The 16033-nt window shown below is 36.5% G+C and overlaps 1 protein-coding gene across 2 annotated transcripts in view; it reads right to left on the bottom strand.

The window, feature by feature from the left end:
• The window catches only part of LRRIQ3 (leucine rich repeats and IQ motif containing 3), a 170200-nt gene that overhangs the window by 140411 nt on the left and 13756 nt on the right, over positions 1-16033 (bottom strand). For both annotated transcript variants that reach the window (XM_005543023.5, XM_074003803.1), the window contains exons 2-3: positions 14625-14873; positions 7232-7555 (exon numbers count right to left, since the gene is read on the bottom strand). In XM_005543023.5, coding sequence (XP_005543080.2) covers positions 7232-7555; positions 14625-14873 — 573 coding nt within the window. The remainder of the gene's footprint in view (positions 1-7231; positions 7556-14624; positions 14874-16033) is intronic.

Here is a 16033-nt window from a genome sequence, read left to right as displayed (position 1 = left end):
ATCCTTTTAACATTCTTCCCCAGATTCTGCACTCTACTGGGTGCTGTAACCTCTCCCCTGGGTTCTGGAATTCTCACAAAACCATTATTATCCATGAATAGTTACTAAATTGGTGCTTCTGTGGGAAGGCTAGAACTGGGAATCTCCTATTCTTCCATCTTGCTGACATCACTCCTCTCCATATAGTGTTTTTGTATATCTCTTTGTAGAGCTTTCTTAGTAGATGCTTTAAATATACATACAGTCAACTAATGTCACAACCATCTAATATTACCAATTTACCACATCAGATGAAGTATGGAAACCTTATACATCTTAACATCCCTTTACACTCCTGTTTATAATTTCTTAAGTATACATTCTATATATATTTGGAACAACATGAGACAGTGTTATTTTTGCTCACACAGTATTTAGAATACTCAAGAGAAAGAAAGTGTATTTCATTTACCCATATTTTTGCTTACCATGTTCTTTCTTCCTTCCTGATATTCCACAGCCTTCTTTTATCATTTTCTTTCTATAGAGGGTGCTTCCTTTAGCTATTATTCTAGGGGAGGTATGCTGGTAATAGGTTCTCTTAGTTTTCCTCTACCTGAATATATATTAATTCCTTCTTCATTCCTATGGAATATTTTCATTTCCATAGAATTATGATTTGATAGTATTATTTTCTGAGCTTGAAAAATATTTTGCCACTTGCTTATATTCTTTACGGTTTTGGGTGCAAAATTTTCTGTCATTCTCATTGTTTTTCACCTATAGGTAAAGTGGTTGTTTTTCTTCGTTTTCCAGATTTTTTTCCTTTGTCATCAGTTTTAAGAAGTATAATTAAGATTTTTTTTTTGGCATTGGATTTCTTTGGGCTGATTTGGGGTTTTCTCAACTTCTTAAATCTGCAGATTTGTGTCTATTGCAACATTTGGGAAGTTTTCAGCCATTATTTCTTAATCAAGCACCTTTTCAGCACTGCACTGTTTTCTCTTGAGACTCTGATGACATGAAAGTTATATCTTTTATAATAATTCCATGGACACCTGAAGCTATGTTCATTTTTCAGTATATTTTTTTCTGTTGTTTATATTGTAGGGGTTATAGCTCCTGTGTAGTCTTAATTGGCACAGCTTTAGGGGTAGTCTTGTTATCACCAGGCAATGGTAAAAGTCTTGATCTCCATTAGTTCTCCTCTGACACCACCTCAGCAAGAAGGGGCAGGAATGCTGCACTACAATGGGATAGTAAGGGCTTATAACTGGCCAACAGAAATGAAATTCCTGGTTCCTTACTTGGCCTCCTTTGACACCACCCTACAGGGTGTTGGGTTGCTTCACTTGAGTCTCAAAAAGCGAGAGGTCTAAACTCCCCACCCTGACTTTGCTGCATGGGCGAATGTGAGACCACAGATTTTTCTGTACTTTGACTGCAGTAGAGTGGTTATATTCTAAAAGTTATCAGTCTTGCTAGGTTGACCCTTTCCTGTTCATTTAGATAGAGAGCACAAGTTTCCGTTACTTTTTTCATAATTTTTTTCTGTTTGTTTGCACCCTTTGTCCCTTCTGTGTTGCTGGATTTTTCAGCTTCAGGTTTTGGATATATGAAGGTATAGGGGTTCTTTCAGCTGCTAAGTATGTCTATGCAGTCTGGCACTGGGGAATGACTGGCCTAGCCTCCCAGCCTACATATTTCTCCTGTGCTGGATGCTGCCTGCCCTCAAAACATCGGACTCCCAAGTTCTTCAGTTTTGAGACTCAGACAGGTTGTCCATACTCCTCAAGCTTGCAGACAGCTTATTGTGGGACCTTGTGATCATGTAAGTGAATACTTAATAAACTCCTCTTTATATATATCTATCTATCCTATTAGTTATGTCCCTCTGGGGAACTGTGAGTTATACCGAAGAAGAAAAACAAACCAGCAAAATGAAGAACTTACCACTGTGTCATTCCTTGGGTTTCAATTGTTCTATCCAGTCTGCCTCTTCTCTTTACCTTTTTAGTCTATTGATGTTTGTTTTCTGTATAATTTTTAAGATATTAATATGTTTATTACATATAATATCTTAAGGAATTATATGTTTTACATTATATGTTTTAAGGAACATATATTTTAATGTTTTAGGGAATTAATATGTTTATTACAGATTATATAAATTATATAATACACAGTAATTACTACGTATATAATGTCAAGGATATTTAATTGTACTTAGAGGAATATCTACTCCATCTTCTTGATATTGTGGAAGCCCTATGTGCTTATTTTTCCACACACAATTTGTTGACATAAAAATGATACGTTTTCTTTCTACTACAATATTTTCTATTGATTTATTCTTATATTTATCAAAGTATTTATATGTTTTTACATAATACTATTGTGCACATTAATGGTCAGAACTAAAATATCACTATTTTGGCTGTTACTTTTTCTATCAATGAAAGAGTTCCTATATATGACATTTAACCCTTTATATACTGAATTCTACATTGTTTGAAACTAATGTAAAGTTCTTTCCTTTGTTCTACTTAATATATATTTGCTTAGCATTTTATGTTGATCTGTTCATCGTTACTTTCGTTTCTGGAATCAATCTTGCCAATAAACAACTTCATTTTGGCTTTTACATTCATTTATAATACATTTACAATTTACTTACATTTACATTCAGGTCACATCCATAAATGTAAACATGTAATTTTTATAAGGCATAATCTTACTTTTGACACTTTTATGTTTTTTTTCATACAGACTGTATAATTGTATATTCTTTTTTTATCTTTCATATTTTTTTGAAAGCAAAAAACGTTAAATTTTACAAAAATTATTTAATCTATATTACTCTATCGAGTGAATTATAAATTTACATTTAAATCATTTTTGGTAATTATACATACCATTTTTATATTTTGTTTGACATTTACATTAAAAGAACAAATGGATGCTAAATGCTCAAGCTAGAAATCTCTACCTTAAAGTATCAATCTTGTATTGCATTATCAATTTGTTTTTCTCTGTGTGACAGAAATATTAACTGCCTTACAAGAATCTTTCTTTCTTTCTTTTTATTAATAGAATATTGATTTTGTTTAGGAAGTAAATGTGTCTACTTAAAATACTCATCATACCAGATTCCATTCTATCTAGTGGTAGTCATGTGAGGCAGTTCCAGTGGTAGAAGTCTATCAAGTAAGACATTTGCAGGAGCTATTATTTCCTAATATAAAATGAACAGACTTCACTGGCACGTGGTTTTTGTTCTCACCAATCCTTTTTTCTGGCCTAAGCACATGCTTGGATGTGAAGAAGTTCATTGCCTATGAGAGGTAGGTGGTCTGTCCACTTGCTAAAGGTGGAAGAGCAGGAAGCTAGAATAAACTTGGTCCTTCATGATTTCCTTGAGCAACTACAAGGAAGGACTTCCTATATCCTAATTTTCTGTAACATGATGAAAATAAAATCCTTATTTAGAAGGATTTCTATTAGATGTAAACAAAATGCAATACTGGCTGATAGCACTGGTTTCTTGCCCAGATCACTCTGATCTTTAAAAAGTTACATATATAAAACAATCAAAATATAGATATATATCCTTCCATGATATGATTTTAGATAACTAAGCACTTCAAATTTGTAAAGTTACTTTGATTTCATATAGCAAAAAAGAATCCATGCTTCCTCCTTTTTTTCTGACTCAAAAAATAAAGGTTAGAAATTTTTATATCACAATTAAGGATAAAATCTTTCTGGATTTTGTGTGTGTGTGTGTGTGTGTGTGTTATAAGGCACAAGCTTTAATTACACTACTAGATTTGTCTCTTTTCAAATGGGCATATGCTTCTTTAATTTCTACATTCAAGCTCTCCTTAAGAAAGAATACCAATTAAATAAAATAATTGTGTGAACTCTTACAAGGCTCATTATTTTTGTTTTCATAATATTCTTATACTCGTTAATAAGTCCAATGAAATGTTCTAAAACATATATTTCAAGCATTACTAAATAATTATCCCCATAGGTTTACATTTATTCCTTCTAAAGAGTTATTTTTTTGCTGTAAATTAAATAAAATATAAAACATTTCAATGATCAAAGAACAATCAAAAGAACCTTGCTTAGTGGAAGTAACAAACACAAATTTACAGATAGCCTCAAAAATTGTTATTCAGAAAGATTTCTTTAAATCTCCACAACTCACAAAAATCACGTCAGCATTTGGTATGCCTATATCTCTTTATGTCTTACTCCATTTGTGTTGCTGTCCATTTGTACTTCTTCACAATGATTTTCTCCCATTATTTCTTCATTTATGACATTTTCAATCTCTTTCTCTTTCTAATCAAAACTTATTTATCCTCAGTTTCTAAATATGGTAAGTTATATATTTGGTAAGTTAAAGTGAGGTAAGTACCACTTCACTTTAATAGATCTTTCATAAATTCTATTTCCTATAGTTAAAGCTTTATCTTTCTTCTGTCCAAAACATTCTCAGTAAAGGTTCTATATTTGGCAATTACATATAACCCATTACAATTTCATATCCAACAACTGCAAGCTACTGAAATTCCAAAGATGCGACATCCTCTTTATCATCAAAAATTCTTCCAATGCGCTTTTTTTTTTTCAATTTAACTTTTTTTCCTCTTCCCTGCTGAGATCGATTATCCTTTATCTTCATTGGTTACACTGCTTTCTACCCACAAAATGAGACTGTGCCCCAAGGTTGTAACCTTAGTTTCAGCCTTTACTGATCCCTGTATTTACCTGAGAGAACTAGGCTTTAACTATGACCCCAAGCAAACACTCCCGAATTTACACTCAAAGTCCAGAACACTATTTCTGAATTTTTGTTTTTCATATCCAATGTCTAGTTAATATTTCTTCTTTAATATCCTGCTTTCACATAAGTATGACCAAACTTACCTTTTACCAAAACTCTTTAAGTGCTGCCATTTCTGATAAATAAGTTTTTTTGTGTCCCAGTTATCCAGCTTCAAAATAGTGGAGTATTTCCGCACTTATTCTTCCCCAATTCCCACATTCAGTGTGAAAAGCACACTCAAATCTCTGTACTGTCTGTCATTTGTGATGCAATGTTGACTGCAGACTTGCTGAAATCCCAGCTCATGACTCATTTTCTGTCCAATATTGAGTAAGTTCCTACCTCACTATGCTTCATTTTCTCCTGTAAAAGAATGCTTTTCCACATCCAAGGAAACGATGAGGAATAAATAAAAAGGCCTTCCCTGTCCACCCTACCTAATGTAGCCCAAATCTCTACCCCTTTCAGTCTGTGTTAATGTCTTACTTTCTTTTCTTTAGCAATTAACACTAGCTGACATTCTATAGTTGTTTTATTCTTGTTTCCAGATTCATCTAGTCTCTCTGCCTTTTCCTTAGACTTAAAGAGGATAATAATTTTGTCAGTATTATTTACCACTGAATCTCCAAGTCCCAGACAGTCCTTTTCATAGGTACTCAGAAAGAATGAATAAATAAAATATATAAAGCACCTACCACAATGGCATTCACTGAATATGTGTCTGTCTTCTCCACTGTGTTCTTTCTTCTTTATTACTGGTATCCGCCTATATCAATCCTAATCACATCATTTTGAACCTATAGTAATTGATTCCCCTGCCCTCATTTGGTTTCTATCCTCCATTAATCTGCTAGCAAAATGTTGGGTTGATCACCTTCTAAAGACCTTGTCAATACCATTTATTCATAGAGCACTTACTATGAGGGACCTACTCTAATTTTCCTACCTCTAATAATTTCAATTAATCTTCATTATATTCATCAAGTCTAAGCTCTTTAGTAGGTCGTCCAAGTTCTTTCTCAATGCCCACTGCCCAACTTTCCATTACTTCCTTAAATGAATCTCAGTCACTTTGATTATCCTTAAAAGGCTCATGCGTGTTGCCACCTTTGATTATGCCATACTACACAAGTGAAGTACCAAAGTGAAATTCTTTATTTAGGGCCCAGGTTAAGATATCAGACTTAAATAGTACCGTGTTTTTTATATTTTTATTTTATTTTTATTTTTTATTTTATTTTATTTTTTTTTTTGAGACGGAGTCTCACGCTGTTGCCCAGGCTGGAGTGCAGTGGCGCGATCTCGGCTCACTGCAAGCTCCGCCTCCCGGGTTCCCGCCATTCTCCTGCCTCAGCCTCCTGAGTAGCTGGGACTACAGGCGCCCGCCACCGCACCCGGCTAATTTTTTGTATTTTTAGTAGAGACGGGGTTTCACTGTGGTCTCGATCTCCTGACCTTGTGATCCGCCCGCCTCGGCCTCCCAAAGTGCTGGGATTACAGGCTTGAGCCACCGCGCCCGGCCTATATTTTTAAATATTACTACAAAATTATTATCAAAATCCTAAATTTTTAAAACTATTACAAAATCACTAATATACCTCTAATTAAAAAAAATTATATGCAGTAATAAAATTCTTCCAACTTTGTAATTTTCAGCTTTTCCATGCATAATCACTATTCAATGTTTATATACTCTTTTAGATATACTCACTGTTCAAAATGATGTTCTATTCTTCCTCAAATTTTCTACACACATATATGTGACTTCACATATCTTTAGAACATATTATAAACACCTCCTGCAACTTACATTGTTACTATATCTTGTACCAATTTAACCCCCTCTTTTGAACTCTTAAATGATTTGTTCTAATACTCATTCATGTGTCACAAAGAATGTTTCCTTATGTTTTTGTAAATCCACTTAAGTAGTCTGTAACCATTAACTAGGCATCAACTTTTCACAATCACTTCTTCTAACATTTTATAAACCAACAGATAATGATGGTTTGATCTTGTTAAATAATCAAATTAATTGTGTGAGAAATAAATATTTTATCTTCCTCTAATAATAATCTAAGTTGTCCTTTAAGGCTCTCAAAAAACATTTAAGTATTTCCCAATGGAGTCTTTCATATACCAAATCCTGAATAAATTAGAGATTTACTTTCAATTTAAAAAACAACAATTTGTTTCTCTACAATTTGATCATTTCAGGCTTTTCATGTAGTAGGCATACAAACTTTTATAAAGTTTCAGATAGATATTACAAATATATTGACTGGTTTATATTATTTTATATACATGATGCAAAAATATTAAAGAGTTCATATAATTTAGATATAGAACTCAGAAGCTAAAATTTTCCTTTTATACATTTAATTAAAATGAAACCCTAAAGAAGCCAATTACCTTTCTCAAAGTTGGGCAGAAATTAAAGAAAAGTCGATGGTTACATGCTTTGAATCTTTCAGGAAGATGCCAGTTCTGAATTATTTCTTCATCAGAAATCACATGATGATCCAGTGCTTTGAGAGGCCATATACTGTTAACAAGAACATGTCTATATCCTTTTTTAAGGCTTACTGGGCAATCAAACATAGTGAGGGCAATGAGGTTTGGACAGGCAGATAATACACATATATTCTTTAACTTTGCAAACCCATTGTCATGAAGATAGAGGAGTTTTAGATTCTTCAATCCACTCCAAAATTTGTTATCTGGTAGACTCTTTATCTGAAATATTATTAAAAATACTTTAAATTCCAAAATTACTTTTTTCAAAAAGCACAGAAAATGGTAAAACATTACACATCTAAAATTCAATATTGCCCAAATAGCAATTTTCTAATTAATAAGCAAATAGAGTATTTATAATTATACGATGATGGCTAGTTGAAAACCATAATACACTGGGCATCTGAGATAATTTATTAGTAGTAGTACAGTAAAATGCATAACGATACTTTTTTGTTCAATGAAAATTCCTTTGTAATAGGTTGACTCTTTAAACTTTTCTAAAATACTTTCCTTACCTAAGGAAAATTAAGGAAGCATGAGGCATTCTTAATCCAGGCTGTAGATTTAAGAAGTGAAACATACCGAATTACACACTATTTATGCATTTTCATTTACATCAAAGTGTCTGTATTTATATACATCTTACATGCTTTTAATTTATTGTTAAATTTTTATTTATATTTTAGATAAAAGACCATCTTTAAGAAATACTGTGGATAGGTAACATAAGTACGTATTAAATAATACTGAAATTTCATTAAATATGCAAATAACTGGAGGACGGAGCAAGATGGCCGAATAGGAACAGCTCCAGTCTCCAACTCCCAGCACGAGCCACACAGAAGACCGGTGATTTCTGCATTTTCAACTGAGGTACTGGGTTCATCTCACTGGGGAGTGCCGGACGATCAGTGCTGGTCAGCTGCTGCAGCCCCACCAGCCAGAGCTGAAGCAGGGCGAGGCATCGCCTCACCTGGGAAGCGCAAGGGGGAAGGGAATCCCTTTTCCTAGCCAGGGGAACTGAGACACACAACACCTGGAAAAGCGGGTAACTCCCACCCCAATACAGCGCTTTAAGCAAACAGGCACACCAGGAGATCATATCCCACACCAGGCCGGGAGGGTCCCACGCCCACGGAGCCTCCCTCATTGCTAGCACAGCAGTCTGTGATCTACCGGCAAGGCAGCAGCGAGGCTGGGGGAGGGGCGCCCGCCATTGCTGAGGCTTAAGTAGGTAAACAAAGCTGCTGGGAAGCTCGAACTGGGTGGAGCTCACAGCAGCTCAAGGAAACCTGCCTGTCTCTGTAGACTCCACCTCTGGGGACAGGGCACAGTAAACAATAACAAACTCAGCCGAAACCTCTGCAGACGCAAACGACTCTGTCTGACAGCTTTGAAGAGAGCAGTGGATCTCCCAACATGGAGGTTGAGATCTGAGAAGGGACAGACTCCCTGCTCAAGTGGGTCCCTGACCCCTGAGTAGCCTAACTGGGAGACATCCCCCACTAGGGGCAGTCTGACACCCCACACCTCACAGGGTAGAGTACACCCCTGAGAGGAAGCTTCCAAAGCAAGAATCAGACAGGTACACTCGCTGTTCAGAAATATTCTATCTTCTGCAGCCTCTGCTGCTGATACCCAGGCAAACAGGGTCTGGAGTGGACCTCAAGCAATCTCCAGCAGACCTACAGCTGAGGGTCCTGACTGTTAGAAGGAAAACTATCAAACAGGAAGGACACCTATGCCAAAACCCCATCAGTACATCACCATCATCAAAGACCAGAGGCAGATAAAACCACAAAGATGGGGAAAAAGCAGGGCAGAAAAGCTGGAAATTCAAAAAATAAGAGCACATCTCCCCCGGCAAAGGAGCGCAGCTCATCGCCAGCAACGGATCAAAGCTGGACGGAGAATGACTTTGACGAGATGAGAGAAGAAGGCTTCAGTCCATCAAATTTCTCAGAGCTAAAGGAGGAATTACGTACCCAGTGTAAAGACTCTAAAAATCTTGAAAAAAAAGTGGAAGAATTGATGGCTAGAGTAATTAATGCAGAGAAGGTCCTAAACGAAATGAAAGAGATGAAAACCATGACACGAGAAATACGTGACAAATGCACAAGCTTCAGTAACCGACTCGATCAACTGGAAGAAAGAGTATCTGCGATTGAGGATCAAATGAATGAAATGAAGCGAGAAGAGAAACCAAAAGAAAAAAGAAGAAAAAGAAATGAACAAAGCCTGCAAGAAGTATGGGATTATGTAAAAAGACCAAATCTACGTCTGATTGGGGTGCCTGAAAGTGAGGGGGAAAATGGAACCAAGTTGGAAAACACTCTTCAGGATATCATCCAGGAGAACTTCCCCAACCTAGTAGGGCAGGCCAACATTCAAATCCAGGAAATACAGAGAACGCCACAAAGATACTCCTCGAGAAGAGCAACTCCAAGACACATAATTGCCAGATTCACCAAAGTTGAAATGAAGGAAAAAATCTTAAGGGCAGCCAGAGAGAAAGGTCGGGTTACCCACAAAGGGAAGCCCATCAGACTAACAGCAGATCTCTCGGCAGAAACTCTACAAGCCAGAAGAGAGTGGGGGCCAATATTCAACATTCTTAAAGAAAAGAATTTTAAACCCAGAATTTCATATCCAGCCAAACTAAGTTTCATAAGTGAAGGAGAAATACAATCCTTTACAGATAAGCAAATGCTTAGAGATTTTGTCACCACTAGGCCTACCTTACAAGAGACCCTGAAGGAAGCACTAAACATGGAAAGGAACAACTGGTACCAGCCATTGCAAAAACATGCCAAAATTTAAAGACCATCGAGGCTAGGAAGAAACTGCATCAACTAACGAGCAAAATAACCAGTTAATATAATGGCAGGATCAAGTTCACACATAACAATCTTAATGTTAAATGTAAATGGACTAAATGCTCCAATTAAAAGACACAGACTGGCAAACTGGATAAAGAGTCAAGACCCATCAGTCTGCTGTATTCAGGAGACCCATCTCACACGCAGAGACATACATAGGCTCAAAATAAAGGGATGGAAGAAGATTTACCAAGCAAATGGAGAACAAAAAAAAGCGGGGGTTGCAATACTAGTCTCTGATAAAACAGACTTTAAACCATCAAAGATCAAAAGAGACAAAGAAGGCCATTACATAATGGTAAAGGGATCAATTCAACAGGAAGAGCTAACTATCCTAATATATATGCACCCAATACAGGAGCACCCAGATTCATCAAGCAAGTCCTTAGAGACTTACAAAGAGACTTAGACTCCCATACAATAATAATGGGAGACTTCAACACTCCACTGTCAACATTAGACAGATCAACGAGACAGAAAGTTAACAAGGATATCCAGGAATTGAACTCATCTCTGCAGCAAGCAGACCTAATAGACATCTATAGAACTCTCCACCCCAAATCAACAGAATATACATTCTTCTCAGCACCACATCATACTTACTCCAAAATTGACCACGTAATTGGAAGTAAAGCACTCCTCAGCAAATGTACAAGAACAGAAATTATAACAAACTGTCTCTCAGACCACAGTGCAATCAAACTAGAACTCAGGACTAAGAAACTCAATCAAAACCGCTCAACTACATGGAAACTGAACAACCTGCTCCTGAATGACTACTGGGTACATAACGAAATGAAGGCAGAAATAAAGATGTTCTTTGAAACCAATGAGAACAAAGATACAACATACCAGAATCTCTGGGACACATTTAAAGCAGTGTGTAGAGGGAAATTTATAGCACTAAACGCCCACAAGAGAAAGCAGAAAACATCTAAAATTGACACTCTAACATCGCAATTAAAAGAACTAGAGAAGCAAGAGCAAACACATTCGAAAGCTAGCAGAAGGCAAGAAATAACCAAGATCAGAGCAGAGCCGGGCGCGGTGGCTCAAGCCTGTAATCCCAGCACTTTGGGAGGCCGAGACGGGCGGATCACAAGGTCAGGAGATGGAGACCATCCTGGCTAACACGGTGAAACCCCGTCTCTACTTTAAAAAAATACAAAAACTAGCCGGGCGAGGTGGCAGGAGCCTGTAGTCCCAGCTACTCGGGAGGCTGAGGCAGGAGAATGGCGTGAAACTGGGAGGCGGAGCTTGCAGTGAGCTGAGATCCGGCCACTGCACTCCAGTCTGGGCGACACAGGGAGACTCTGTCTCAACAACAACAACAACAAAAAAGATCAGAGCAGAACTGAAGGAGATAGAGACACAAAAAACCCTCCAAAAAATCAATGAATCCAGGAGTTGGTTTTTTGAAAAGATCAACAAAATTGACAGACCACTAGCAAGACTAATAAAGAAGAAAAGAGAGAAGAATCAAATCGACGCAATTAAAAATGATAAAGTGGATATCACCACCGACCCCACAGAAATACAAACTACCATCAGAGAATACTATAAACACCTCTACGCAAATAAACTGGAAAATCTAGAAGAAATGGATAATTTCCTGGACACTTACACTCTTCCAAGACTAAACCAGGAAGAAGTTGAATCCCTGAATAGACCAATAGCAGGCTCTGAAATTGAGGCAATAATTAATAGCCTACCAACCAAAAAAAGTCCAGGACCAGATGGATTCACAGCTGAATTCTACCAGAGGTACAAGGAGGAGTTGGTACCATTCCTTCTGAAACTATTCCAATCAATAGAAAAAGAGGGAATCCTCCCTAACTCATTTTATGAGGCCAACATCATCCTGATACCAAAGCCTGGCAGAGACACAACAAAAAAAGAGAATTTTAGACCAATATCCCTGATGAACATCGATGCAAAAATCCTCAATAAAATACTGGCAAACCAGATTCAGCAACACATCAAAAAGCTTATCCACCATGATCAAGTGGGCTTCATCCCTGGGATGCAAGGCTGGTTCAACATTCGCAAATCAATAAACATAATCCAGCATATAAACAGAACCAAAGACAAGAACCACATGATTATCTCAATAGATGCAGAAAAGGCTTTTGACAAAATTCAACAGCCCTTCATGCTAAAAACGCTCAATAAATTCGGTATTGATGGAATGTACCTCAAAATAATAAGAGCTATTTATGACAAACCCACAGCCAATATCATACTGAATGGGCAAAAACTGGAAAAATTCCCTTTGAAAACTGGCACAAGACAGGGATGCCCTCTCTCACCACTCCTATTCAACATAGTGTTGGAAGTTCTGGCTAGGGCAATCAGGCAAGAGAAAGAAACCAAGGGTATTCAGTTAGGAAAAGAAGAAGTCAAATTGTCCCTGTTTGCAGATGACATGATTGTATATTTAGAAAACCCCATTGTCTCAGCCCAAAATCTCCTTCAGCTGATAAGCAACTTCAGCAAAGTCTCAGGATACAAAATTAATGTGCAAAAATCACAAGCATTCTTATACACCAGTAACAGACAAACAGAGAGCCAAATCAGGAATGAACTTCCATTCACAATTGCTTCAAAGAGAATAAAATACCTAGGAATCCAACTGACAAGGGATGTAAAGGACCTCTTCAAGGAGAACTACAAACCACTGCTCAGTGAAATCAAAGAGGACACAAACAAATGGAAGAACATACCATGCTCATGGATAGGAAGAATCAATATCGTGAAAATGGCCATACTGCCCAAGGTAATTTATAGATTCAATGCCATCCCCATCAAGCTACCAATGAGTTTCTTCACAGAATTGGAAAAAACTGCTTTAAAGTTCATATGGAACCAAAAAAGAGCCCGCATCTCCAAGACAATCCTAAGTCAAAAGAACAAAGCTGGAGGCATCACGCTACCTGACTTCAAACTATACTACAAGGCTACAGTAACCAAAACAGCATGGTACTGGTACCAAAACAGAGATATAGACCAATGGAACAGAACAGAGTCCTCAGAAATAATACCACACATCTACAGCCATCTGATCTTTGACAAACCTGAGAGAAACAAGAAATGGGGAAAGGATTCCCTATTTAATAAATGGTGCTGGGAAAATTGGCTAGCCATAAGTAGAAAGCTGAAACTGGATCCTTTCCTTACTCCTTATACAAAAATTAATTCAAGATGGATTAGAGACTTAAATGTTAGACCTAATACCATAAAAATCCTAGAGGAAAACCTAGGTAGTACCATTCAGGACATAGGCATGGGCAAAGACTTCATGTCTAAAACACCAAAAGCAACAGCAGCAAAAGCCAAAATTGACAAATGGGATCTCATTAAACTAAAGAGCTTCTGCACAGCAAAAGAAACTACCATCAGAGTGAACAGGCAACCTACAGAATGGGAGAAAATTTTTGCAATCTACTCATCTGACAAAGGGCTAATATCCAGAACCTACAAAGAACTCAAACAAATTTACAAGACAAAAACAAACAACCCCATCAAAAAGTGGGCAAAGGATATGAACAGACATTTCTCAAAAGAAGACATTCATACAGCCAACAGACACATGAAAAAATGCTCATCATCACTGGCCATCAGAGAAATGCAAATCAAAACCACAATGAGATACCATCTCACACCAGTTAGAATGGTGATCATTAAAAAGTCAGGAAACAACAGGTGCTGGAGAGGATGTGGAGAAATAGGAACACTTTTACACTGTTGGTGGGATTGTAAACTAGTTCAACCATTATGGAAAACAGTATGGCGATTCCTCGAGGATCTAGAACTAGATGTACCATATGACCCAGCCATCCCATTACTGGGTATATACCCAAAGGATTATAAATTATGCTGCTATAAAGACACATGCACACGTATGTTTATTGCAGCACTATTCACAATAGCAAAGACTTGGAATCAACCCAAATGTCCATCAGTGACAGATTGGATTAAGAAAATGTGGCACATATACACCATGGAATACTATGCAGCCATAAAAAAGGATGAGTTTGTGTCCTTTGTAGGGACACGGATGCAGCTGGAAACCATCATTCTTAGCAAACTATCACAAGAACAGAAAACCAAACACCGCATGTTCTCACTCATAGGTGGGAACTGAACAATGAGATCACTTGGACTCAGGAAGGGGAACATCACACACCGGGGCCTATCATGGGGAGGGGGGAAGGGGGAGGGATTGCATTGGGAGTTATACCTGATGTAAATGACGAGTTGATGGGTGCAGCACACCAACATGGCACAAGTATACATATGTAACAAACCTGCACGTTATGCACATGTACCCTACAACTTAAAGTATAATAATAATAAATAAATTTAAAAAAAAATATATGCAAATAACTGAAATGCCTATTGCTTACCTGATTTCCATGGAGATCAAGTTTGATTAATTTTATACAACTCTGAAGTGGATGAATATCTGTAATAAAATTGTTTGAGACGACGCATACTCTAAGAGAGATGCAAGACTGCAAATTTTCCATAGACTTTAAATGAAGTCCATTGAACTTCACAAAAACAAAATCTTTTTGATCTTCTCTTATGTTTTCATTATAGTGACTCCATTCTTCATGACTGGTTAGCTCTTCTGTGATTGTTCCATGAAACATCTAGGAAAGATTAGAAATTGCTTTGATTTTTTTTTTCTACTTTCAAAAATTTACCTGAAAACAAACAAAATTTTGCCAAGAGATGGTGTAAGTAAAAAGTGTTATTAAAGTTAAAATTTTTAAAAACTAATTCTTATAGAACTTTCTATCCCAAAATAACTTAAATGTCTAACATTTCAATAACAGCTAATCTGAATGTTATCACTGCACTCACCAATGAACAAACTAATTAGCAAGAGGAAGACAAACTTCCTTTTTCATAGAATATTTAAAGAATTCAGTGAAGAAACTGAGATAAAATCATCCCTTCTAGACAAGACAACTAACAACAAACAAACCAAACAATACCTTGTATAACTCGTATAATAATTGTTGTGAAAATATACTGTTAAAGAAGTACACTGAATAATAAACAAGTCAGGAGAGTGATAATCTTTGTGAAAGAGGCTGAACAATGTAGCCAGATAAAATTAAGGTGCTATACACGCCTTCAAATGTTATCAATAATATTTGTATCTTAAAGAGAAAATTCATTGTCACAATATTTACATTCAACTCAGTTAGGCAATTAGGCTCCAGAATTCCAATAGCTTTAAATTTTGACTACTTAAATTTATCTAAAATGTTTAGATCAATGCTTTTTAATATAATTTTATACAGTATTTCTCATATATATGAATTTTCACTTATTAAGAGTAATTTCAGCTTTCATAAAAGGTAGTCAGAGATAGCTGAGAAGAGAATGTATGAGCTCAAGTCATCTATTTGGAAGTGTGTTTTAAGATCAACAATGTTCCCCAATGGAAGAATCGATTTCTACCATGTTTAGATAAACTAAATCAGTGTAATTCAAATGAGAATAAATGTGAAAATCCAGATACACTCTTGTACTCTTTCAAGACACTGGTTACTTTATATATCATAACCAAGGCCTAAAACTAGAATCCTCAAACTCTAAGTATCAATGAATTAACTAGAAGGCAGATTCATGGGCCCCATCTCATATCTACTGTATCAGAATTTCTGGGCTAAGGGCCTAGGAATAATGTCAACAGGTGATCGACAAACACCTTAAGAAAGATTAGCCTCAACTACAAGTAAACCAGTCTTCCAAATATAGAGTCAGATATGGAATAGACAGATATAAATAAACCTTTACA

This window comes from Macaca fascicularis, chromosome 1 (genome assembly GCF_037993035.2).
Source record: "Macaca fascicularis isolate 582-1 chromosome 1, T2T-MFA8v1.1".
Classification (NCBI taxonomy): Eukaryota; Metazoa; Chordata; class Mammalia; order Primates; family Cercopithecidae; genus Macaca; species Macaca fascicularis.
Note: the sequence above shows the minus strand (reverse complement) of the source record. Positions and strands in the feature narration are given on the sequence as shown.